This window comes from Manduca sexta, chromosome 27, assembly GCF_014839805.1.
Source record: "Manduca sexta isolate Smith_Timp_Sample1 chromosome 27, JHU_Msex_v1.0, whole genome shotgun sequence".
Taxonomy (NCBI): Eukaryota; Metazoa; Arthropoda; class Insecta; order Lepidoptera; family Sphingidae; genus Manduca; species Manduca sexta.
The window spans coordinates 12,942,114-12,966,607 of NC_051141.1; the positions used below are offsets into that span (position 1 = coordinate 12,942,114).

The 24,494-nt window shown below is 35.3% G+C and overlaps 1 protein-coding gene and 1 long non-coding RNA gene across 3 annotated transcripts; one reads left to right on the forward strand and one right to left on the reverse strand.

Moving 5' to 3' along the window:
* Positions 1-2,129: 2,129 nt before the first annotated feature.
* On the reverse strand, positions 2,130-13,687 carry LOC115455738. 2 transcript variants are annotated; one of them, XM_030184413.2, is made up of 4 exons: positions 13,529-13,687; positions 11,941-13,213; positions 9,091-10,999; positions 2,130-5,670 (listed from the first exon to the last, which is right to left on the reverse strand). In XM_030184413.2, the coding sequence occupies exons 2-4, from the start codon at positions 13,044-13,046 to the stop codon at positions 3,550-3,552; spliced, it is 5,136 nt and encodes a 1,711-aa protein (XP_030040273.2). In that variant the 5' UTR covers positions 13,047-13,213; positions 13,529-13,687; the 3' UTR covers positions 2,130-3,549. The 2 variants fall into 2 exon arrangements, with proteins under 2 accessions (XP_030040273.2, XP_030040272.2); XM_030184412.2 differs by lacking the exon at positions 13,529-13,687 and having other exon boundaries at positions 11,941-13,516.
* On the forward strand, positions 5,694-6,433 carry LOC115455739. The gene is made up of 2 exons (XR_003939819.2): positions 5,694-5,944; positions 6,029-6,433. It is a non-coding gene; the product is annotated as an uncharacterized LOC115455739 (long non-coding RNA).
* Positions 13,688-24,494: the final 10,807 nt, after the last annotated feature.

The following is a 24,494-nucleotide window of genomic DNA, read 5'->3' on the forward strand; positions in this document are numbered from 1 at the left end:
TAGAATGCTTTTTGATGAGCTGATAGAAGGATGGAACGAACTACCACTAGAATAGCAATGAAATTGATACGACCGGGCCTTACGCCTCGCTCATTTCAGTATAGGAGAATAATTTATAAAACTATTACTCCTCTTTAGAATATTGTAGTGTCGTTGTCGCTCTATCACTATAAAAATGCTGTTCATAATATAGATGCTTACCACAGTGCGTCGATGTTTTTTGGTTTTTGGTTCTTGTTATTCTTAAATTACCCTTTTAAGTGTAAGGTAAACTTGATGCACATAATTATAAATACAGTACTAATACATGATGTGCATATTGACAAAATTATAAATAGAGGTTTCCAAACCCTCGGATTTGTTATTAGGAATAGCAAAGATTTTTGTGAACTCCACAGCAATGTTAAGCTTTATTCAGCGCTTGTACGTTCAGGTCTAGAATATTCCGCGCGAGTCTAGTCACCACACTACGAAATACATGTCAACCGACTTGAAAGAATCCAAAAAAGATTTCTTTGGCATCTTTGCTATTAATGTAATAAAGTTAAACAGCTGCCCAGTGCCCAGTTATCAGGAAAGACTGAATTATTTTAGACTTCACAGTCTAAAAGACAGAAGGCAGCTGTTGGATCAAATATTTTTCTTTAATTTAATCAATGGTAGCATAGATTGTTCTCCTGTTCTTTAGTAAATATCTGTTATTGCACCCGTAAAATTACTTCGACCATGCAAATATACTCCATTCTCTCAGAAATGCTACAAAAGTAATTTAGGCATGTACGCTACAATTATCAGACTGCAAAGGCAATACAACACCTTATCTAAACGTAAAGACATCGAAATCGATATTTTTTCTAACAAACTTACAACATTTAAACGCAAAATTCATGACAGCTTTAAGTTTATATCGCCACCTTGAATGCGTCTACTTTCACAGAATGCTGAATAATACATATCACAGCCTAGCGTTAGTTATCGCGCTCGTGTCTGTATGGTTTATTACTATTAATGCTTGACATTGTTATTATAATTATCTTACCAAAACCCCCCTCTCCACCCACTTTTTTACCCAGTTTTATCCTTTTATTTATTTTGTATTACGTGCATGCTGTGACGACTCGTAATTGAAGCAATATTTAACTTTTGTCTGAAACCTTGTATTAACTAGGCACTTATCGATGTATGTTTGGTGAGTTGTTCCTTTTAATAAATATAATATAAAGTGTACTATTTGTCAATAAAACATCTGTTATACCTTCTGCCTATACTTCTTTGGAGTAAGTAGTGCCAGTTTTATATTTATCTACCTCCAATACTAGTTGAGTTCCAAATGTGGGTCATATTATAATACAGACCTTGTTACTAATATTTTTTTAGGTTATGAGAAATAATGCGGAGAAAGTTATTATTTAGGTAATTAGGCTGAATATACATCAATCACGATTATAATTGAAATTATCTGTGTCATTTATTTCTTGTTGATTCAAAAGTAGAATAATGTAGTGATAAATTGGTAAATTCTTAAAACAATGTGGTTGGGCGTGTAAATAGCCCAACCAATGAGAAAAAATAAAAAAGTGGAGAATGGCCAAGGAACGGCAAGGCCGAGCAGGCACTACCTACGATGTCCCCTCAAGGGAGGAGAGCAAGGGCTACCAGGTAATACTGCGCAAAATTACTCACCGATCTTGCAGCCAAAGTCACGAGGCGTACACCGCAGAGGAGGTCCGGGATGCCAGGTGATGCTCCGATTGCTGTCCACGCGCGATGCGGCAGGATGAGATGCGAGGATCGGAGAGGGAGGAGTAACAATAAAGTTGGAATTTGGAATAATGTGGATAATAGGAATATGTAAAAATTAGTGACATAAGAATTTTTAGGTAATAATGAGATTCTGTGTCCATTTCAAACAATCGCAGTATAACGGCCAGTATTACGTCCAAAGAGGCGGCATCTCCTAACTAAGTTAAAAAGGTTGGGTGAGTAATTCTGCGCAGAGCTTACCTTCAACTATAGTTCACGTTGAGGATACACTAAGCGACTCGACCACAACGATTTTTAGAAAGATTGAATTCGATTATATCGCTCAAACATTTTAATATAGAGGATACTCAAATAAAAATATAGAATATATTTTAAACTTTTATTTTTGCATTAATAATACGCAACATAAATGAAAATATACAAAAATGCATAACATCGGTCAACAAACTACGTTTACAATTACAGCGCAGTTGTATTATCTAATATTGTAAAATGTATTCAACCACAGAGATAATGCTCCTGCGGTAGAAGAGGGATACTTTTGGAAGGTAGTGACGTCACTTTTGACGCTAGTAGAGCTGCCGCACTGATTTGCGTCATGTCACTCCCTCGCTCTCATTCCTCACTACCGCTGAAAATTGGAATTGATGCAGATAAGCATTAGGCCCAAAACTTTATCTTCTGATCACATTTGCGTAATTCGAAAGGTGTCCTCCTGTACCATAATTGTATTAGTTCGTTTATTTCCACATTACTGATGTGCGCTGTCGTAAAAAGGATGATTTAGGTTGGACCGTAACAAATAAAAATCCTCTTAACAAATTATTGTTATTAAATCTTATGTCGACAAAGTTCTTTCTACATTTCGTCAGGCATTACTCGGAAGAAAGACGATCTTTTCAATGAGTCGAGGCCAGACTGAATCTCAGCCTCGAGCTATTTCAAGCCAATATTTCAAACCAGCTCATCGCTTTTATTATACTTAAATCAACAATAAAGTATTTATTAAGATTCCTAATGAAATGTTTATTTCGTTATTGTTAAGCGCGTGATGTGGATCCTGGATAGGTTTAATTTTAATATTACGTAAAACTATTGCATTTTGCACACTTGGGTTTTGTTAATTTATTACATTTAAATTAAAATCAATATGCCGCCCGATGAGCAATGTTAGGAAAATGTTGTCACCACATGTTGCGATAGACGTCTAGCTCGATAGATTTGTTGTTGTATAGTGATTTTTTCAATTATTGACGTTAAGTAGAACATTTTTTAATTTGATTTATATCGATAATTTTTTATACTTTGCTTCAAAAAATGAGATCATTATTAATATAATGCTCTTTTAACAATTTTTAACTACAAATAGAAAACAACTGAGCATATATAAAAATTATCATTTAATAACAACGACGCGACATACAGCGAATATCAACAACTAGTAACAAAATATTGGACACATATAATTAATAACAATGATTAAATAAAATTTGCTCTTTTTAAATAATGTAGTGGAAAGTACTGTTTGCATGAAATGCATAACTTTTTTTCCTATATATCTCCCTCTTTAACATTATACAACATATAAATACTGGGTGATTTGCAAAAATGCTCAGAGTTATAATTATTAAAATATTGAGTGTTTTTCATTTGGAGGGCTATGAAAAGCGCGCGCTCGCATTATAATCTCGGCATTGCTTGAATACTCAAACCCTATTGTTAAATTAAATGTAAAGTAAACTTAGTCAAAACTCTGGGAAAACTTAACTCGTAGACGGTAGAAATTTATATTTTCCCGTCAGGCGGATTGAAGAATTCCCAATGATGATGGTGGATAGTGCGGCTGTCGCTCAAACCAAACATGATCAAGCCGGCAAGCAGTACGAGGAAGATTACCAGTGCCATCTGCACGTCTTTCTTATCTTCTGCGCCGCTGATATATGCCATAAACGTGTTAAATATATTCCTTATAGTCCTGCTGATTGAACTTTGACAGACTCTTAAAAAATGACTTCCGGCTTCAGCAATCGTTGGCTCATGCGTCTTTACAGGAGGGGGCATCCGCCGTGGAGATGGACAAAGACGTGCATCATCGGAACTCGATTCGCTGTGTGGGGCAGCTGGTTTCCTTTTTGTTCGTCGAGTTGGTGGAGGAGGAGTTTGGTGTTGTTGGGATTCATGGAATTCTGTGAATGGACGTTCTCTAAACGACCTTGAAGGATAGAAGGATGCTGGTGGTATTGTTATGTCTTGGAGATAGGAATATAACAATGGGGTAAGGTCAGGAGGCGGTGGTCTCTGCGGAGGTACAGAACTCTCGTCAGTACTGGCTGGTCTAGGCAACGGGGACGAGGAGGGACCGTCTCCCTCTTCTAAGGAAATTTTTGTTTCGACTTTTTGGTCAACCGGGTCATCGGTTTGCGTCTGTTCTTCTCTGCTTACGCACCGTGGAGGCAAAAAGGTTTGTTCTTCAGCTGCCGGAGCGTGACTAGTTGATATTTCTGCAAATTTCTTAACGATTTCATCTATGACTGACTGGGAAAATTCAATTCCACTTACGGATATATGACCAGACTTCGAGTCTAATTCAGAAACTTGTAATGTCATACCCTCGATATCCGATACCAGAATTTTGTTAGCTTGCAGTTCAGAAACGTTCAATCGGCCAACATCTAAGTCTCTAACCTGTAGACGTTGGGTTACTAAATTATCCAACTGCACATCTTTGCTTGCGTCAGTTACTCGCTCAAGTGCCCGCTCCTGGCTGGACGAAGCCATATTTTTAGAACTTTGAGTAGTGCTGGGAGCGTGTCTTGACCTTGGCAACGGGGGCACATCTGGGATTTGAGATTCATTGACATCTATGTGTTGGACTGTTAAAGAAGCTTCAGTTAACATTTCATCGCGTTCATTTATTCTCGTTGGACTTGAAACGCGTTTTTCAACCAATATTACGGCCGGTGACGTACGTCCTATATTAGGTTTACATATTTCTGATATTTTCGGATCGGACAGTTTTAAAGATTTTTCGGATCTAGAAGCAGGTCGCGAGACGCGTGGACTTTCCCCTATTCTAGTGTAACTTTTACTGATCATTGAATCCTCATTAACTACGTCTCTTAAAGAGCTTGTTACAGATACATTTAGATTTTCATCCGATCCTAATTCAAAATCTACGTCGTCAGGCAAAGGATCCGTTTGAGTTGACACTTCAATTTCCATAACGTCTTCGGATGTTTCTTTACGTTCAGTTGATGGCTCTGGTGATTCAATATTTATATCAGATTCGAATGACTTCTGTTCGACAGTACTTCTGTCTTTTCTTCTACGTCTGGATCCTCTAGGTGGTCGCGGAGGAGGCGGTAGCGGCCTATCCTTCATTTTATTAACGACGTCACCAGATTTTAGATCTTTGTGCGTTTCGAAGGGCTCATCTATTTCCACATATTGAGTGAGGTCTCCGCTTATTGATCGTTTAGTATAACTGTCCAAAGTCATAAGACTTGTAGACGATTTCTTTCGTGGTGGACGGTCAGGGCACCCTTTAGAAGATCCTACTGTGTAATACTTGCGTTCGGAACTATTGCTTTTTCGGCGCCGTGCCGGGGGTGTTTTGCTGACAGATCTTTTGACAGCTTTGCTGGAAGCATAGGGACCTTTGTCAACAGTAGCATAGCCGGGGCTTTCACGCTGTGTATACCTTATAGGATCCATCTCATCAGTTACTGCGGCATGAGTGTCGGGAGTAAGCGACTCAGCTCCATGAGAAGTTCTATCGTCATCGCAAATGGAGGTGCCTCTCGAGCTCCGAGAGCGGTTACGACGCGGAGGTAGAGGACTCTGCTCAGTGATGATACTCTCGCCTTGAGGCACTATGTATTCATGTTCTGTTCGATAAACGACTATCTGAAATTGAAAAAAACAACAGGTCTCAATAAGTCTCAAAATTAAAGAAATATTTCTATATAACAATATTTTATCTTTTTTTAATAAGTGTGTAAATGAAGTTTCTAACACTTCATTTAATTTTATTATTTTTAAATATCTCTATGGCTTTTTTTTAATAGACAAGATTGACAACATTGAAAGTAAAATGACATATCAATTTAAAACGGATAAATAAAGATTTAAAATATTTGTGAATGTAAAGTAATAGTTTTAAATGTTGTTTCTCTTTCAGGTAAGATTAGTTTTACTTATTAGTATGGGTGTAAGCTCTATATATAAAATAAGAAAATTATTATAATAAAAATATCTCTTTCAGAGCAACAACATACAGCTTTCATTTCAAAAGTATACAAATTAAAATTATTGAAATAACATATTATAAGTATATTGAGCTGATATTCATTCCTTCGTCCCCTTCATTCGAGATTATTTTTTTAAAAGTATTACAAATATAAAAAAGCCAGCTCACGAACGTTTGTAGAGAAAAATATTGTTATATATTCACTCTTTTGCAGCTGTACTGACTTGTAAGCGGCACGTGAATCTATAATTATCGCAGTGTGTTTACGTGTCTTATTTCTCGGGATATTCTGAAAGTATGAGGGTGATGCAAGTGCAAGGATTGAAAGTATCTGTCATCAAGTAGTACAACATTTCTGGGGTTTAGAAAAATACATGTTAAATTAGCATATTTTACAAAATAATAATATGATTCTGCGAGATAAAGTGTAATTTACTCTTTGACATGTACCGCTAGTCAACTGAGTGAAAATGACGGAAATAATAATGTTAACTTATTTATTATTAAACTACATCGAAAAATATTAAGAATTGTCCTATTTAAATCTAAAATCTGTGATAATACGTAACATCATAACCTAGTATATGTATATAATATTAATAAAATAGTGGGTCGAACGATGTGTTTTGACTTTTTGTCAAACCTAACACTTTTACGCAGGTGAAGCAGCGGCCTGAAGCTAAAAGTAAAAATATAAACTAAGGCTACGGCGCAGGCGAAGCCGTGTGCAAAAGCTAGTAGAACAATACATACCATAGCTGGGCTTAAATTATACGATATGCCAATAATTACTCCTCTGCCTGCTAATATTAAGCTACCTCTAGTCTCTACAATAATCTGCTTTGAAGGCATCAACATAAACATTGCCTTACTAATGGAATAAATATTGTTATTTACCGTTTATTTATATCCTGCGCCAGTAATTTAAACTAGTTTTATTTTTTCTTAAATCCAAGTGTAAATTGGCTATAGTCCAAAAATGACAACACCACTAGTATTTATTTTAAAAAGCCAGACAAATAAATAATTTTTACGTAAATATTTGCGCTTACCATTGGAATTTTTATTCACGTAATTACAGAGTACTTGTACATAGTATAACTATATAGTTATATGACCGAGAGACATAATAAGCACCATAACTAGGCATCTGTTTAATAACACTCGCGAAAACATTGTAAATGTTAACAAGTATGTTTTATCAATCTCCATTGCGAGCATTCAAAATTTGACGAAGATTTTAAACGAGTTTATTGATACCGATTTTTAAGCAATGAAGCTATTGTAAGTGCAATTAAGAATAGGATGATTCTTTGCTCTGTTTGAACACGTAATGATCGCGGAAAGATTTTTGATAATACCGTGCTTCTATAGCATAATTGGATAATTGCTTTGGTGTTTATATGTTTCTTTTCAGGAAATTAGTAAAAGTGATCACGCAAGAGGTGCTTGTTATAAAATATTATATGATTATAGTTACAAAATGTAACTACTACACAAAGCATAACCCAATCAATACCATACTACATCCATTAAGCTAAGGGTCGTTTGCTATGATCACAACTTGTAGTTCCTATGATAAAATTGTAATAAATATTTGATGAGCTTTAATCAACATATTAAAGAAACATTTAAAAATATCGGGCTATAAAATTATTTTCATGTTATCTGTTACTTATGTAATAAAAATTCTTCAGAATCGATCTAGTACTTCTGAGTATTTTGATTTCTTTCAGGATATATAATTGGATTTGTGAATACGTTAGATAATATTCAACACGCATTCGTTATTACAACTACGAATCTGTGATATATCAATATATTGATGGTCCTTAAAATAAACAAGCTACAGGCTTGACCTATATACACAAGTATCAATAAAATCATATGATTATTGCTGAATTATTATAACTTACAATAAAATAAATATAGAAATATAGGTATTTAAAATATTTTTATAGATCTATCAATATTTTAATTGCTATGCATATGAAAATGTATAATAAAAAAAGGAAATTAACCGCGGTACAATTTATTTTTCTCCTTGACGTTACCCTGGCTTAGTGTCAAGATTAACCTCCCTACTCCGATGGTTCCACTTGCCCCAATTCTGAGCACGATCAGTGATAACTTTGGCACTCATAAGTGTCGAATACAGATTGAACGTGTATTTCTTATTATTAAACATGTATTTTTGTTCTTATTGTAAAAGGTGTTGCATGCGGCTTCGCCCGCGTAATAAAGTTTTTTGGGGATGAGTAATCAAGTCCAGTTATGTAATTTTCCGGGATAAAAAGTAGCCTACAAGTCCTCGTGGTTCAAGCTCGCTGCGCACCAAATTTGATCAAAATCTGTTTAGTGATTCAGTCGTGGAAACATAATAGACAAATTTAAATCATATTTTTGAAAACCACTGCCCATTAGGTATCGATAATAATCCAAATTTTAAGACATATTGTAAAATAAAAATAGCATCGCACATTACAATTCGTTCTTAACTGGAGCAACAATCGAGATAATACCAAACATCCAAAAATATATTCGTCAGTTTCATCCAAAAGTACAGTCGTACTGGCCGCCCGCCAACATGAGTTACATGCGCGGAATACTCACTCATAATCTGCTTCACTTTCGTCTTTAATAGTTTATATAAAAAATATATAAATTCTACTTAATGTTTTCACGTATAATATTTTTCTATATTATTCACATTATGTATTTATTCCAACATGCTTAATGACAGAATTTGATATAATGTTAAGGTGGTGGTGACCTATTTACGCGTCGTCTATTTATGCCGCCAGGCCGCTTTGTTGTGTACCTGTTTCAAGTACATTGTAGCTACTATAATTATTGAACAATAAATATTATGGCATAAAAGATGATGAGCGCAGTCAGGATAGCGATTCAATAAGCGCGATTTTGTAAATGATAGTTATGTTCGGTGGTTGTAAAGTATATGCCCAGCAACAGCAGTTGACTTCAGGTAATTTATAAACTTACGACTTACTTACTTAACCTGTGGGACCTATTCATTTAAAAGATGCTTTGGTTATAATAAATTTAAGTTTACTTACATCGTCCATGTGTTGCTCCTGCGGTTCTTCCCACAACTTGGCTGAAGGCACATTATTGAAATCATTTAATGAAGAGTGAACAAGGTCATTATTGCCGAACTTCTTTTTTCTCTTTGGCGGCATCGGCAGAGTTTGAGATTGTATGGGGACATTCTCTGGATACTGTATGACGTCGTCGTTGGCATATTCATGTATAGAATGCAAATCAGTTGTAGGGGTAAACTTGAACACCTCCTCAACTTCTGTTGGCTCAAAACTTTCAATGTGTTCGCTTGTCTTTTGTACTGTCTTTTCATCGGACAATCCAAGATCAACCTCGGTGAAATGCATACTATTATTTACACTTTCATCAATATACGGAGTGTCATCAACCTCCTTCTTTTTCCGTTTAGCTCGCGACGGCCTCACTGGTGGGAATGTATAATATCCATCATCTTTGTCATTTAAATCTTCGCTTGAATATCTTATTTGCTCGTTGTCATCAAAAACTAGTTCAGGATCAACCTCAACATCATTCATATACATGCTATCATCATTCACTACCGAACTGCTGCCCATTAAAGCAAGGACATTTTTCGGATTCTTGAAAGCTTGTCGTGTTTCATCGCTCAAGTATTCTCTTACCTGAATATCTTCGCGAGAAATGCCTCTCGGTCGTACGAAAAATTCGTCATTATTAATTTCGGTTATCACGGGTGTGTATTCTTGTTTAGACGGTGATACATCTGGTGTCGATACAGTGTTGCGGTCGTAACTATTATTTTCTTCGGGTTCATCATCCATATATGTTTCGGGTAATTTGTCAAAATCATATGTGGTTTCAAACTGTCTTCTAATTTCAACATCTTTCCCAAATTCGGGCTCTTCATTGTCTACAGTTCCGTATTCTCTTGGTTGTTCGGGACTGTCGGGGATATAAGAATCAGAATCATCTTTAGTTTTCTTGACCCGAGTGAAAGTAAAAGTTGCGGGCGGGGTGTCCTCTCTGTTCAAAGTAGGAGATGATGAAGTTTTATGAAGTTCTGATTTTTTCTTCCTATTAAATAGTCTTGGGTAAGTTTTAGCTTCAAAATCTACCGTGGCCACATTTCTTAAATCTGTTGCCGAACTGCTGGTATCATTTTCTACTTTATGTTCTTTTTTTCGACCTAAACTTGGGAAATTAATTTTCGGTCTTTCAGGCAGTTTAAATTTTGGTAGATCTGGTACATTAAATTTGGGCCTCTCAGGTAATGTAAATTTCTTCCGGTCACCAAAGTTAAGTTTTTCAGACAGATTTAACGCTTTAAACTTTGGTCGCTCCGGCATACTGAATTTTCTTCTTTCTGGCAAATTAAATTTAGGTCTTTCGGGAAGTGTGAATTTTGGCCGTTCAGGCATTTTAAATTTAGGCCTCTCAGGCATAGTAAATTTAGGCTTATCCGGCATTGTTACTTTATGAGTTTTAATATTTTTTATTTTACTTTTGAGTTTTCCAGCTTGTAATTTTAATTTACCCGTGCTTTCTTTGAAACGTTGTTGTATCCTGCTATCGCCACTATCAGCAACTTTTGTACGACTATCACGTTTTAAAGGTAACTGCTCCAGCGCTGAGGAATCAACTTGACTAGTGCTTACTTCACAATCAGTCCTTGACATTGTAGATGGAGTGTTCACAAAAAACCTATCTTCAATATCCTTTTGTAAAGCCTCGGCATCTGTCATTCCGGTATTACTTTCATCAGGTACAATTTCTTTGTTTTCTGGATGCTCGTCTTCGTCAGACGTGTGTTGTAAACATTTTCTCTCCAAAGATGTCGTACTCGACAGATCGTCATCGGTTTTGGTCAACGTGGGTTTTTCATCTACACTCGGTGCTGTGTATATTATATTCGGTGGAGGTTTTTCGATGATTTCATATTCGTGATCACTGAAACAAGTTTCAAAGTTTAAATAATTACACACAGTTATATGAACCTGTGTAGTAATGGTCCACGTAACATGCTATGTATATTCGCAAATAAAGTATAAATAATAATATTTTAAAATAAAATATAACGTACATTCGCTAAGCGCAAGCAAAAACAAAGAGTGTAACAAAAAAAAAATTATACACATCGCAAAATTTGTGATTCGTCGCAAAAGATTAGAGTTATATTTAACTTTACAGAATCGTGTCACAACTAGGCCAGTTGCTGGCGCTCGTTTTAGCCGCAGCGGTTGCCGGGCTGAAGACTACGTTCGAATATGTTTTGCAGCTCTCAACGTTACTAATGAAATGTCCTCAAAATCGAAAATTGAATGTAGGTGTGCAGCTTACCTATCGTACGAAATAAAATTGCTGGCTCGGGATGTCGGTCTAGTTCCCACTGGGTTTACGCGCTCCGGTAATAACGAGTCGCATTGGTAAAACTGACAAGCGCAGCGAACGTCCGGAGTGAACAGCTGGACGCTGCCCTCTCGAGTCGGCCTCAACGGCTTTTCTAACGGCGTGCCGCCCTCGGATGTCCATCGCCGGAGCTTACTCATCACTACGAACTATCGCACCCAACGCATATTTACGCGTTTAACGTAAATTACGAGACCCGTCATTAGTCCGTGAGAAGAATCATAAAGCGCGCTTGTCAAAGCCTGGCAATAAATGAACTAATCACACACGTGAGAGCAACGGCGACCACTGTTCACTGATGACAATTTTAAAGAGCTTACCCGATGTGCAGGAAGACTGTTCGGACGGTGCTATATTTATCGGACAGTCAGTAGGCAAGCGCGTTCGCTTTGCATGTGTTGTATAATTGTGGTTATGTCACTGTTACGTATGAAGTACAATTGTTACAGGACAATATACGAGAAAAAAAACTTTAACTTTACCTGCTAGGTTTAGACCATCGTCTCTCAACGAATTCGATGTTCCGTTTTCCAACATCTCGCGGGCTGGGGCTAGGAGACGTCTCTATAGGCACGGAGGTGGACTGTGCGGTATCTGCATTAGTCTCCACATCATCATCCGTAATCTCGGTGATGGTGATATTTGGCGAGTCGTTGTTGGGCCCTCGCTCGTCTAGTTGGTTTTGAAATATCTCGTCCAAGTTCGGTTCCTCTTGATCCATTTCTTCGTCTAGCAATACTGCTTCTTTTTTTACATTATCCATTTTATGTAATTTTTCCATGACGTGTTCTGCAGAGCCCAATGAAGCGCTTTCCGCCACTAGGCTTGGATCTTGTGACGCAATTGACTTTTTTTCCGTGACGCTTTCATTCTCTTTATTATTATCATTTTCGTCATCGGCCTTAGTTATGCCTTGTTGAGCAACTTCAGGTGAAAAATGAAGGGTTTTTTCATTGTCCTGTTGTGAATCCTCTATGTCTTCGTAAATGTGTTCTTTTTTCTTCCGAGGAGGCGGAGTATCTATGCTCATTGTTTTACTCATTTCGTCCGAGTCACCAAGTTTGATGGCACTGAATTTTTGTCTTCGGACTGCGCCTGGTGATGATTTCAATTGTCTTATTTCTTGGGTATCCTCATTTTTTTTACGTTTAGATACCGGGGATTTTTCAAGTTCACTTCTATCTAACTTGTGTAATGTTTTGTCAGCTAAATGTTTTATTTTGTTTACCAAAGGATGACAACATTTTGTTTTCTCTCTTGTTTCTGTAACGCCGATATACTGCTGTTCTGGTACGCGACGCTTAAGAATGCTCTTTGGCGAAACGTTCATTGTAGGTATTTCTACAGGAGTTACTAAATGTACACTAGCGTGACTCTCTGGTCGCTTGGGACCTACTATAGGTTCTATAGATATATCATCTTCATCTAATGATATTTCCTTTGAAAAGTTTGGTATGTGTACACCTTCATCCTCACCTTCTTCGCCATGCTTACGGCTACTTCCCGGCGAGGAATCTAGATTGAGAATCTTTTGCACATCGTTGTTTACTGGGGAGTGCGTCCTTGACCTTGATATTTCTCGCGACATACTTCTTCTCGGTGTTGTCTCCCGAATGATGTCTTCTGCAGTGATCTCACCTTCCAGGGGAGGCTTCAGTAAATGTGTCCAAGGGTAACATCCAGCTTCACGAGCGCGCCGTAAATCTTCCCATTGATAAGTTTTTATCGGCACTGGCACAAAATCTTTCTCTTTATCTGGCGACAATTCAGATTCCATATGTTTAATTATTAGTTATTTGTTTAATTTATTTAGTTTAGCGTTATAAATAAAATGCTGACGAACAAAGTCCATAGAGTTCGTTTACAAATCGCGACACGGGCCCAGCAAAATTATGTTTGACACTGTATCACCGTTTAAACACATAACACAACGTCTCAATTCAAACTGAATATAGGTGACTGAAAACACGTTATGTTTGCGTGGGCCTGTGTGGAAATAGGTGTGAATAAGTTTGTGTATTAATGACACTAGGCAGATTATTTCTGAACTTATTAATTCACCGCGATTACCTTGGGCCGGTCGAACCCCTTTTCTTTACTCCATCTCCTTTGTTGTTTAATAATTGATGACGTACAGTGGCGTCGACGCTTTTTGTCTTTTGTTTTTTTTTGTTTCATAAGAAAACTATCGGCGATCGGTACAAAATCCCGGTTGAACTGGCCGACAAGACGTGGACCGAGCAAGCGCGCTAAATATAAGATTGGGCGTGAATTTATTTTTGGTATGTATTTCGCGTCATCGTTCAAAAGTATAAACAGAATTATATATTATCCTAAGGTCTGGTTTATAATCACACGTACACTTATATGCAAATATGTTTCGTTATTGTAGAGGATACCTGTACAGGTCATATTACCCGAATAAATTTTGTAAGTACTTATATTGTTCCTTGAACGTGATCCAAATTGTGAGCGGCACCTAGCGCTCTGACGGCGTGAATCTTTCATTTAAATACTTATATTTTTGTTTGCAAGTATGTGTGTAAACATACGTATATACAACAATTAACATGGTTGTCGTTCATCGTTACTAGTTCTTAAAGTTTGTTACGTAAGATGTATCAATTGGATTCTGATATACTTACTCTACGTACATACATACCTATAATATATTTGAGTTATGAGTTTGGAATGCTCTAATTTTTAATTCTCCCAATGTGATTTAAGAGCATATTTCATTAAAAACCAATTCCATAATTTGGATAGGCATAGATCAGATACAATCTCTTCCCATGGAATAAATTAAAAAAGAGTATATTATTGATCCTTTAATATTGACCCATAACATTCTAGTCAGTCTAGCATCAAATATGTTTAGTTATTGCTCAATATTGCATCCTTAATTCATATCTTCGAACAAAAATATTATTAGTCTTTAACCAAATAGTACAAAAAGTTATTGATCCTTACATAGTATTTTACATTTCCAAAAAATATAAAATCAGATATCGAAGATACCTCGGTGGCGGACTCTCGGGTTTGAATTCCTGGTAGGGTAGTCATATTGGGTTTCCAGCTCAATATGAGGCACACTATTTTACGCCTTTATGGTGCGGTATAAGTATGTATCCGAACGTTTTACTTCGGGTAGGGATGGAAGAGACCACAAAGCTGTGGTTATGCAAACCAACATGTTCAAACCTTTAGGATTATCACAAATGCCAATAATGCTACGCCATGCTTACAACGCAATCTTTATAGTATTATTAGGTATTTATTGTATAATAGTCTTTGCTTGGCTATTTAAATATATAAAGGCTCTTTCTTCAGTAAAATCCCTACCTTGTGTCCGAAAGCTAAATTATATTAGGCCAAACAAGGACTCCGTTAAAAAATAATAAGAAATTTATATTAAATATCTGTCCCCATATAAAATAGATTTATTTGAATATTACTTACGATGGGTTTATAATTTTGGTAGTTATATGTTATGTATATATTTGTAAAAGATTAATATTTTTTCTTGACATGTAATAGATGCAACAAATAATATTTTGGCAGCACAAAACGACGAAATTAGTAGGTATTATATCAGTTTTGATAATTGTGCAAGGAATAAAGGAGACATGAGCTCAGTTCGGTTGTGGCGTAATGATAGAGTGGTTGGCTTAGAGCATACGTTGTTTTCAGCTAGATGGCGTTTATCGGAACATAAATTCTGTAGAATTTGATATACTGTATAAATTTTACCCATGGTTCAAGGAATAAGGGAAACAGTGTAAAACGGTTAGTTCAGAGTTTATGTTGTTTTTAGCTAGATGGCGTTTGTTGGAACATAAATCCTGTAAAATTTGATATATTATATCAATTTTGGTTATGATTCAAGGAATAGGGAGACATGAGACCAGTTCGACTATGGCATCATTTTAAAACAGTTAGTTCAGAGTTTACGTTGTTTTCAACCCTAGCTGACCTAGCTTAGCTGACCAGCCCTAGCTAATTTAGAACAATAGATGTAACAATTTTAAACTAACACATATAAATAAAACAAAATAAAAAAGGCCTTATTCAAGAAATAGGGGAACGATAATATAAAAAAAAAACAGCCCTAACAACTATCGGAACACAAATTTTGCAGAATATGACATATTATATAAATTTTAATATGGTTCCAGGAATAAGAGAAACATTAGACCAAATCGATTGGGACAGCATTTTAAATTGTTAGTTCAGAGTTTACGATGCTTTTAGCTAGGTGTCGCTTGTCGGAACATAAATGCTGCAGAGAGTAGATAATAAAATGTGTATGTAAAATGATTAAAGATGTCGTGTTTTCATGTCATGTTATATTTGATTAGAATTAAAGAAATAATTAAATTAATAATCAAATATTCCTAAAATAATTATTATCTTTATATTCATATATCTGGTTTTAGTGTAAATAAGCCAGATTTACTAAATTAGAGTTTTTCTTTTAACGAAAGGAACCCATTTGTTTCAACCCCTAGCCAAATGGACTTGAGTAATTCATTTTATATTTGAAGTCTGCCAATAGTAGTAGTTTGTTAGAAAAGTAAATTTTAGTATTTTTTTAATTATAGAAATATTTCTTATTAAATTGTCTATCTAATATTTTTGTTTGCAACGTAAAAATATGTCTACTTTAGGAGGAGATGTGCGGAATGAACAATTTAAAAAGCGTTTTCAAGATGAAATTAAAGAAACAACACCCACAATAAAAATTAAACTACCAGAATAAACATAATATATTGCAGGAATATGATCTTTAATTTTATTTATGTATTCCGTATGTAAATTGTCACTGGTGTTATAATTCCTAATTCCTTATAGATAGCTTCTAATAATAAATATCGTCCTGTTTTGCTGGGGTTATCTATGTGTTTAATTCTCACCGTCTTCTTTCGAGAAGCTGTGTTGTGTTATAATCAGCTTTACTTTATGTTGGCTATGCTTGCTTTATTAATATCTATTACACCTGCAGAAATCTAAAAGTTTGTGGAAAATTATAGGATGTTTGTATCTTTGGATGCTTGTTAGAAGCAAACTCAAAAACAACTAAAAGGAATTTGATAAAAAATTTCGCACGAGTAGACTTTGCCCTGGATTAACACTTAGACTACTTTTCATTTCGGTAATTCGTTCCAATAGGAAATAATATTTATAAATAGATGGCGATGGCGTTTACATGTGTCCCTATAAATCGCTAAGTGTTTTAAGGAATTTTGTAACAGGAAAAGCTTTTCATGTGAACGAAGCCGCGAGCACCACCTAATCTATAATTAAAAAAAAAACACTCAAATTAGTTTATTTCATTTAATCGAATTTATTTTACACCATGTAGGTACACATATTATTTGGTATTTCATTAAAAGTTACAACAATTGGAATTATGATTTAATGTTTTTTAAAATCAACTCGTAGACTACAATGTTCAAAGAGTGTTATAGATAAATCCTTTTTTCAAATAAAAATATAACAAATTCATATTATTTAACAATGTTACAATTATAACATAATGGAAAATGTATATTTAGCGCGCAATAATTCTATAAAATGTATCAACGAATTATAGTTCTATGCTGTGTTTCAGTAAAAAGAAACTAAGGTATTGGAACGGATTTTTCTGTTTGGATAAACCTAGAAACCGATGTGACGTGACGCTTAAGAATACTGCACGCGATTTGCAAAAATCAGCAGAATCCTTGCATCAGACAGAAAGGAACTAATAGGAAATATATCCATAACAAACTTAATATTACAATCCAATTTTAAGGATATATATGAATAGGAGATGTTTGTCAGACCAAGAACATAGTGATACTTAACATTACGTTAACGTAAGTACACCTAGTATACATATTATTTTACTGATTAAACCTAATAGCAGAAATATATAGTAGCAATAAATTAATTATATCAAGGACCTATATTATATTACACTTAATAATTCAGAACTTCTCTAAAAACAGACAGGAATATTATATAGGTAGATATTTAGCGAAATACGTAACATTTCGGCAATAACATTAACTGTAAAAGTTAGTTCATTTGAACCGTAAAGACAATAAAGTACGAAATGGGGATAGAATATTTTGTAGAGGTTGGATATAGACCATACACTGTGAAATGCCGGGATAATCTTGAAAACCGTGAAGTGTCGCAACATCTGTCGTGGTATATTATCCTAAATTAAATTATTCTTATATACTTGCCGGATGGCTGCAGGCGTCACCACTATTGGCCAATAAATAGTTATGTAACGAATTAACAGAGCAAGAGCTTTATTATATTAAATAGAGTAGTAATATATAACACATTATTATTTATGGAAACATTACAATCCATTGTGTTATTATAGTTATTACATAAACATCGACAAAATCTCAACGAATTAGCTCTAGCATATTATTTTATATTTCATGTTTGTAGCTTTATACATATAATAGAAGAACAATAGCTTTTGTAAATATAAGCATATTCCAAAACATGGTAAAATATTGATTTATAGTTTTATAGTTAAGTAATTTAAGTGTTAATAAACTATGCATTGTACCTTACATTAGAAACTTTTAATTTTCAAAGCATCAAACCATAAATACAGTTGGAAACATATAATTAAACAATTTATGAATTAAGTTATATTACAAACAAACATAGGCCTAATATTATACTTGGTCATGTAAGTTTATAAGTATAATACTATGTAGCAGTTCAAACCGATGTAGGTGTTTCCTGTTAATCCGTGTTCACATTTTCGTCTTAGTCCTTTGGCGCTGGCCCCGCAGCACCAATGTCATCGAAGTGGTTGCGAACCTAAAAAGTAAATCGAATCTCAATAGTAGTAGTATTGGCAAACGAACTTTGAGGCGCGGATATATCTTGGGTAAACTAAACTCTTGGTGTTTTTTTGTATTCCTACACAGACAATATTTATCTACTATCTAGTAGTATTTTTACAAACAATCTCTACCTAGTTATTACTAATAGGTCGGGCAATAAGTTTTTTCGCATATTGTTTGAAAACTTGTAATAAAATTATTTTTGGCTGTACTGTTAAGCAGTTTTTTTTAAAAGGGATTTAAAAAATAAAATTCGAGAATAAATTTTAAAAGAATATTGTCCGTAGCCGCCTATTATGTAGGATAGGGAGAGACTAGCGGGGAGCAAACAGAGCCTGAATATATTATGTATCGGTAGGATGAGTAAGCAATATGAAACATCAAGTAAGACGTTTATAGGGTACATTATATAATTATCATAACACTTCCCTGGGGTAGACTAAGTATCAGGTTTGAATTAAGATGTTTAGGTATGTATGAATGATGAAGAATAAGAATTCGTACTTTGGTTGTTCTTTTTTGGTTATTGTTTTTAAAAGGGAAATTTTGAATGTCAGTATAAGGATTAAAGGTTGCTGAGGATATGACTGGTTCGGGGTTTGAGAAGGGTCGCGCCGATGTATCTTTCTACATAAGCGATAAGGCCTTTCTTAACTTTCGATGATTTTTTAGCATGGCGTAATCGCCGAGTGTTACAGGACGAGTATGTAAATCGTAACTAATACCTTTTTGAATTTCATTTGAATTTTCGATATATTCTATGGCTTTATCGCGACCGTGCTACATCCGATGTTGTTATATCTTTACATACTCAGGATAGGTAGAATTGCATGCATCATATACGGAGAGGTATATGTGTACGGAAATATGAAATGTAAGAGATATTCACATGCCTTTTCAGCTGTATTATAACGTTTGGTTCTGCCGGATTCGGGTAAAAGACCCACTATATTCGTGGATCATATTTAGAACTGGGACGTCGGCGAAGAAGTTATCACCAAAGGCGCTCTATTGACTTTACGTAAAGCTTTATTCAATGGGCATGTTTGCCATTTTTTTATGTAATTATCTATGACACTATGCATATTTTTCCAATAACATTTTTCTTTAATCTAATTCAACATTTTGATAAATCTAAGATTTGAAAAGTCGTGATTATTTTTCTGAATTATCGCAATTACACTCAGCGAAGGATATATAATGTTGTCGTGAGAGATGTGTTCTTTAATGATGTGCCATCAAATAAGTAACCGAACATGTTGTAAATGTTGTTAAAGGCATATTAATCGAATGATTATTTTGAAGTCTAATTAGTCCATTGAAAAGTTACATTTGGGGTTGCGTTTTTTAGAGGACGCAATTTTTTTTTTTTAAAGTGTAGGGGGGGTCAGTGTAAAGCTAAAACCAAGTTTGTGGGGTCGCCACCCTTGTCCCACGGCCGCCATCTTGAAAATAGGGGTTGAAATGGTTTTTACGATGTATCTCTTAAACTATTTATCTGACAAAAAAGTTATAAACATTTTTGTTGCAAATTAAATTCTCTACAACTTTGGTTCAGTAACTTGTTTGTCGTAGAACTATAAATAAAAAGTTATAAGCGAAAATGTTAAGAAATTCAATGTTAAGCAATGTCCATTGCAACGTCATCAGAACGTGTGTTTATAAGGTTCATAATACTTTTTTGTACTCTCATTACGTACAACACAAACCCACGGTTGTCGGCTTGTACGCGAATTACTTGGATCCTGAATCGCTTTGGCACAGATGAAGCAATTGTTCACAAAATCAAAGTCTGGCTCTGGAACTTCTGAAACTGACGATAAACTACTGGAGCTGTTGCTGCGACGACGAACAACATTATCGGTTCGATTGTCCACGTAATAACAATAACACGCAATATGTACAGTAAATAACTTCCGAAACAGTTCGTAAAAATTTGTGTTTTGTGAACAATCAGTCGTCGCAGCAGCAGCTCCAGTAGTTTATCGTCAGTTTCAGAAGCTCCAGAGCCAGACTTTGATTTTGTGAACAATTGCTTCATCTGTGCCAAAGCGATTCAGGATCCAAGTAATTCGCGTACAAGCCGACAACCGCGGGTTTGTGTTGTACGTAATGAGAGTACAAAAAAAGTATTATGAACCTTATAAACACACGTTCTGATGACGTTGCAATGGACATTGCTTAACATTGAATTTCTTAACATTTTCGCTTATAACTTTTTTATTTATAGTTCTACGCCAAAAAGTTACTGGACCAAAGTTGTAGAGAATTTAATTTGCAACAAAAAATGTTTATAATTTTTGTTTGTCAGATAAATAGTTTAAGAGATACATCGTAAAAACCATTTCAACCCCTATTTTCAAGATGGCGGCCGTGGGACAAGGGTGGCGACCCCACAAACTTGGTTTTAGCATTACACTGACCCCCCCTACACTTCAAAATAATAAAATTGCGTCCTCTAAAAAACGCAAGGTAAGGCCTAAAAAATGTAACATTTCAATGGACTAAATGTACTTATCTCATTTATTGTAGGATAAGCCGTAGTTATTTTATCTCGCCTGTCAGAGACTTAAATATATCTGGATATATAATCATCGAAATGGTGCGCTTTTATGAAAAGAAACAGGTATTACTATCTGCTATATTCATCATTGCTAACGCGGCTATCAGTCGCTGCTATCATCTATTTCAGTATAACGTTCTTTCTGATTTCAGGAATTCTTTCCGATCAGATTCCGGACAATATCCAAATAAATCCTGGATACAGGGTATAGACTCAACCGTGTCTATCGAGGTAGGTAAACGGATGAAAACTTGGGTTCCCTGAAGCAGCTTTTCATTATGATCTACAATAGAAGTATCATAATATTATGGTTTCGTCACGTAAGTTTTCAGGTATTTGATAAAGGGTCTCTGGGCACGATGGACCAGGTAAGGTTTTAGGATTTGCCAACTGATGCAAGAGAGATAAGTTACAAATTTTATTTTTACTCAGGGATATTGGAAGGAGAATCGGGTTCACTTAAGAATATCGTTTAGGTTAATTAATCTGGCGGATTTAAATCCAATAGATATAAAGAAAAAAGTTTATTGTTATATTATTATTATTAAGAGCAAAATGTTACATAACATAAAAAATTAGTGTACTAACAATGGGCCTCCCATTCAGCTATATACTGTAACCTTTGTATTACACTGCAGCGCTGGTAGACTGATAGCTCACAGAGATCAAAAGATGGTAAAATTTGTAAATCTCTAAAGTGTAAGGTGTCCGTCTAGGGCTCAGGTTGGATTTTTTCTCAAGAACGGCGAAGACAAGGATGGCAAAGGATTTTTTAAAGAATCATTTACATCATTAAGGGAGCTCAAGGACTGTGATGCACTTAGTGGCAGGATGTTATAGCGTTCGTATCGTTAGTAAGATTTATTGGATTATGTTTGGGAAGAAAAGTCCGGGCTTCGGAGGCGCCGCGGCCAGTCAGGGGCAACATCTGCCTGACTGATATTTTTTCCCTTCCATAGAGAAACGCAACCATTTGTTCCTATGCAGTGGTGTCAACCATTTGTTCTTCAATCGTTTCAACTTTTACGTCATTACAAATTCACCAGATATCTGTAGAGAGCGTCGGCGCTAGAATTAAATTTCCTTAACGATAAATTATTTCATATTAGTATTCCTCCAATTTTAGCCTCCATCTTTGTAGTTTGCTACTGGAATTCTTGCGAATACATTTTAAAGTACCATAATCAGTAACTATGACATACTTGCACCCATAAAGGTAATCGCGCACAGTCTCGTTGACTTGCTGTTTGCATTCTTGTAAGTCTTCGAGCAAATTATAATCGTAGTATTTGTTACCTTTCGCTTAATTATGTTTTCAGAAATTATTTTAACTGTTGCCGGTTGGCAAACTCTTTATCTATTTTTGCATCTGAAGACGTTTCGTATGCGTTATTAAAGTTAACAAGAAACGATTGAGCTTTTTTCTGTAACCATTTAATGGCTTTATAAATTTGGAAAGGGTTTCACAGCTCGATTTCTAGTCTTTCCGGTGCATTTTTTTAAGTTTTACCTCACGGATAGACCTTGAAGAGGAGGACAGTAATTTCTTTTTTTCTACACGTGCGTCGGTTACCACGATTTCGGGTTTTTTGAATTTTGGGCTCTGTGGTTAACCATGGTGATAGTTTAACAATCAGTAATTTATCAATCAATTTGACAATAAAATAATTATAATCAAAAATACGCAGAGTAAAACTTAAGGACACCAGACACAATCAAACGTATAGCAATGACAAAATATCCGAAATATAAATTACTCACTGGAATGCCGAAATTAGTATGATGAACATGATTCTACCTAGAGTCTCTGAGGACTCTGCTTATAGCCAGTCTCCTGCAGGGAAGCAGGAGACTGGCTGCTGACTGACTGACTACAGCGCGCAGCAATACATCGCCCTGTAGCTTTTATCATAGTTTTACGTCAAAGTGGGCCGGAATTCGGTGCACGTTTTACACGTTATAAGGTTCTACACGATTGTTGGGAAGGTTAAACTCACTCGCACACTTAAAACTCTCCGTAATACTTTTTCTAAGACGCTCGGAGACTTCTTGAGAAATCCTTTGCCCCTGCCACCAACATGTTATGCAGTCCTTATTTAAAAGGTTCTTGAAAAATATAATTCGAGAATAAATTTTATTTATGTGCCGTCTAGCATGAAGAATAGGAAGAGACAAAAGAGCAAAAAGAGCTCAGAACAAGAACAAGCATAGAAGGAATCTAAATTACCCTCATATACTTATCCTTTTTTTTCAAATAGGCCAAAACCGTTGAAAAGAACGAGACAAATATTATGTTGCTAAGGTCGGCTTGCGTACACTTTAAAATTATTAAATGGTTACCTTTGGTCATCTTTACGATGCCGAATTAAAAAGCAAATAAAATGTCAAATGTTCCAACTTGCCAACCTCAAAACAATGTCACATACGCGCCCACACAATTTAGTTACGTTATACTTCAGCGCGTGCTTTTCAAAAGTGGCTACATGTTTTGTAATATTTTTGTTGTTAATTTTAATAAATACACAGTGCTGTTTAAGTATAATATAGCCCTACGAAAAAGCAATGGCCTGCGTTATTGTGAGGTGTAATTCTCATTTTTCTCGTAAAGAAAATGAAATTGAAATCATCGGCTTCCATCGGTGAGTAAACAAAAAACAAATATTTATACAAATTATACAAAAAAAATATTTGCTTAAACCCTGTACATAAGTGCAAAAAGTATTATTAATTAATCTTTATTATGCTGTAGTCATATTATAATCTGCTGTTGGCCATTCGATACAGTAATTATTAAGTATTTTTCATTTTTCCCATTTTACGTAGTTGTGTTCAATAGTGTTGTGCAGCATATTCTGTCGATAACATATTGTAGTTTACTATTTTGCATAAATTGCCTTTTACTTTCAATATACGGTGGTATAGTGGTAAAAGCCACTTGGAAACCGTGCGCGAAGGCTGGGGGTTGAGGAAACTATCTGATTTTCATAGTGTGTCTCATACAATGTGTTTCATTGCAGATTCCCCACAGATGATGCTATGAGGCAAAATGGATCGTTGCCATAGCTCGTCCCAATTGGCATGGAAAAAACAGCACCGTGTTTGCTCTAAGCATTTCGACAAAGTTTTATTAACATTGAAATAAGTTATCAAACATATGTGATATGAATGATACCGCTGTGTTTTAATTTTACTGTCCCATTTTAGTAGCTTCTGTCAAATCACACCTCTTGGGTATCTTTTAATCCCTAAGAAAGTCAGAAAAGAACAGAAGGCGTACTGGCTTCCTCCTAAAATTCCGGCCGATTTCTTGTTTGTTACTTACAGCGGTTTCCATTCCTTCCGAAATTTCTAACATTTTCTTAATTTAATAATCTAAATGCTTGACCATTTTTGTTTGAATGACGTTTCGGAAGGCATGGAAACTGCTGTAAATAGCAAATGAAAATTGAACAAAATTTAGCTCGAAGAAAGCCGGTAGTTCTATAGTTTATTGTAATTTAACAGCTTCATAACGAGTGCTTTTATATACCCAGACTTCTTTTGGTACTTGAATACCAAATCAGGATTTTGATATCTTTTTTTGGCCTTTATCTAAAATAGCAATTTGCAACGG

Bases quoted from the DNA above. Each gene is read 5' to 3' on its own strand.
- LOC115455738 (XM_030184412.2), bottom strand. From the start codon at position 13,235: ATGGAATCTGAATTGTCGCCAGATAAAGAGAAAGATTTTGTGCCAGTG. The intron at 11,000-11,940 runs GTAAAGTTAAAG...AACTTGTTTCAG, and splicing joins CGATGGTCTAAACCTAGCAG to TGATCACGAATATGAAATCA. The intron at 5,671-9,090 runs GTAAGTAAACTT...TTTCAATTTCAG, and splicing joins AGGAGCAACACATGGACGAT to ATAGTCGTTTATCGAACAGA.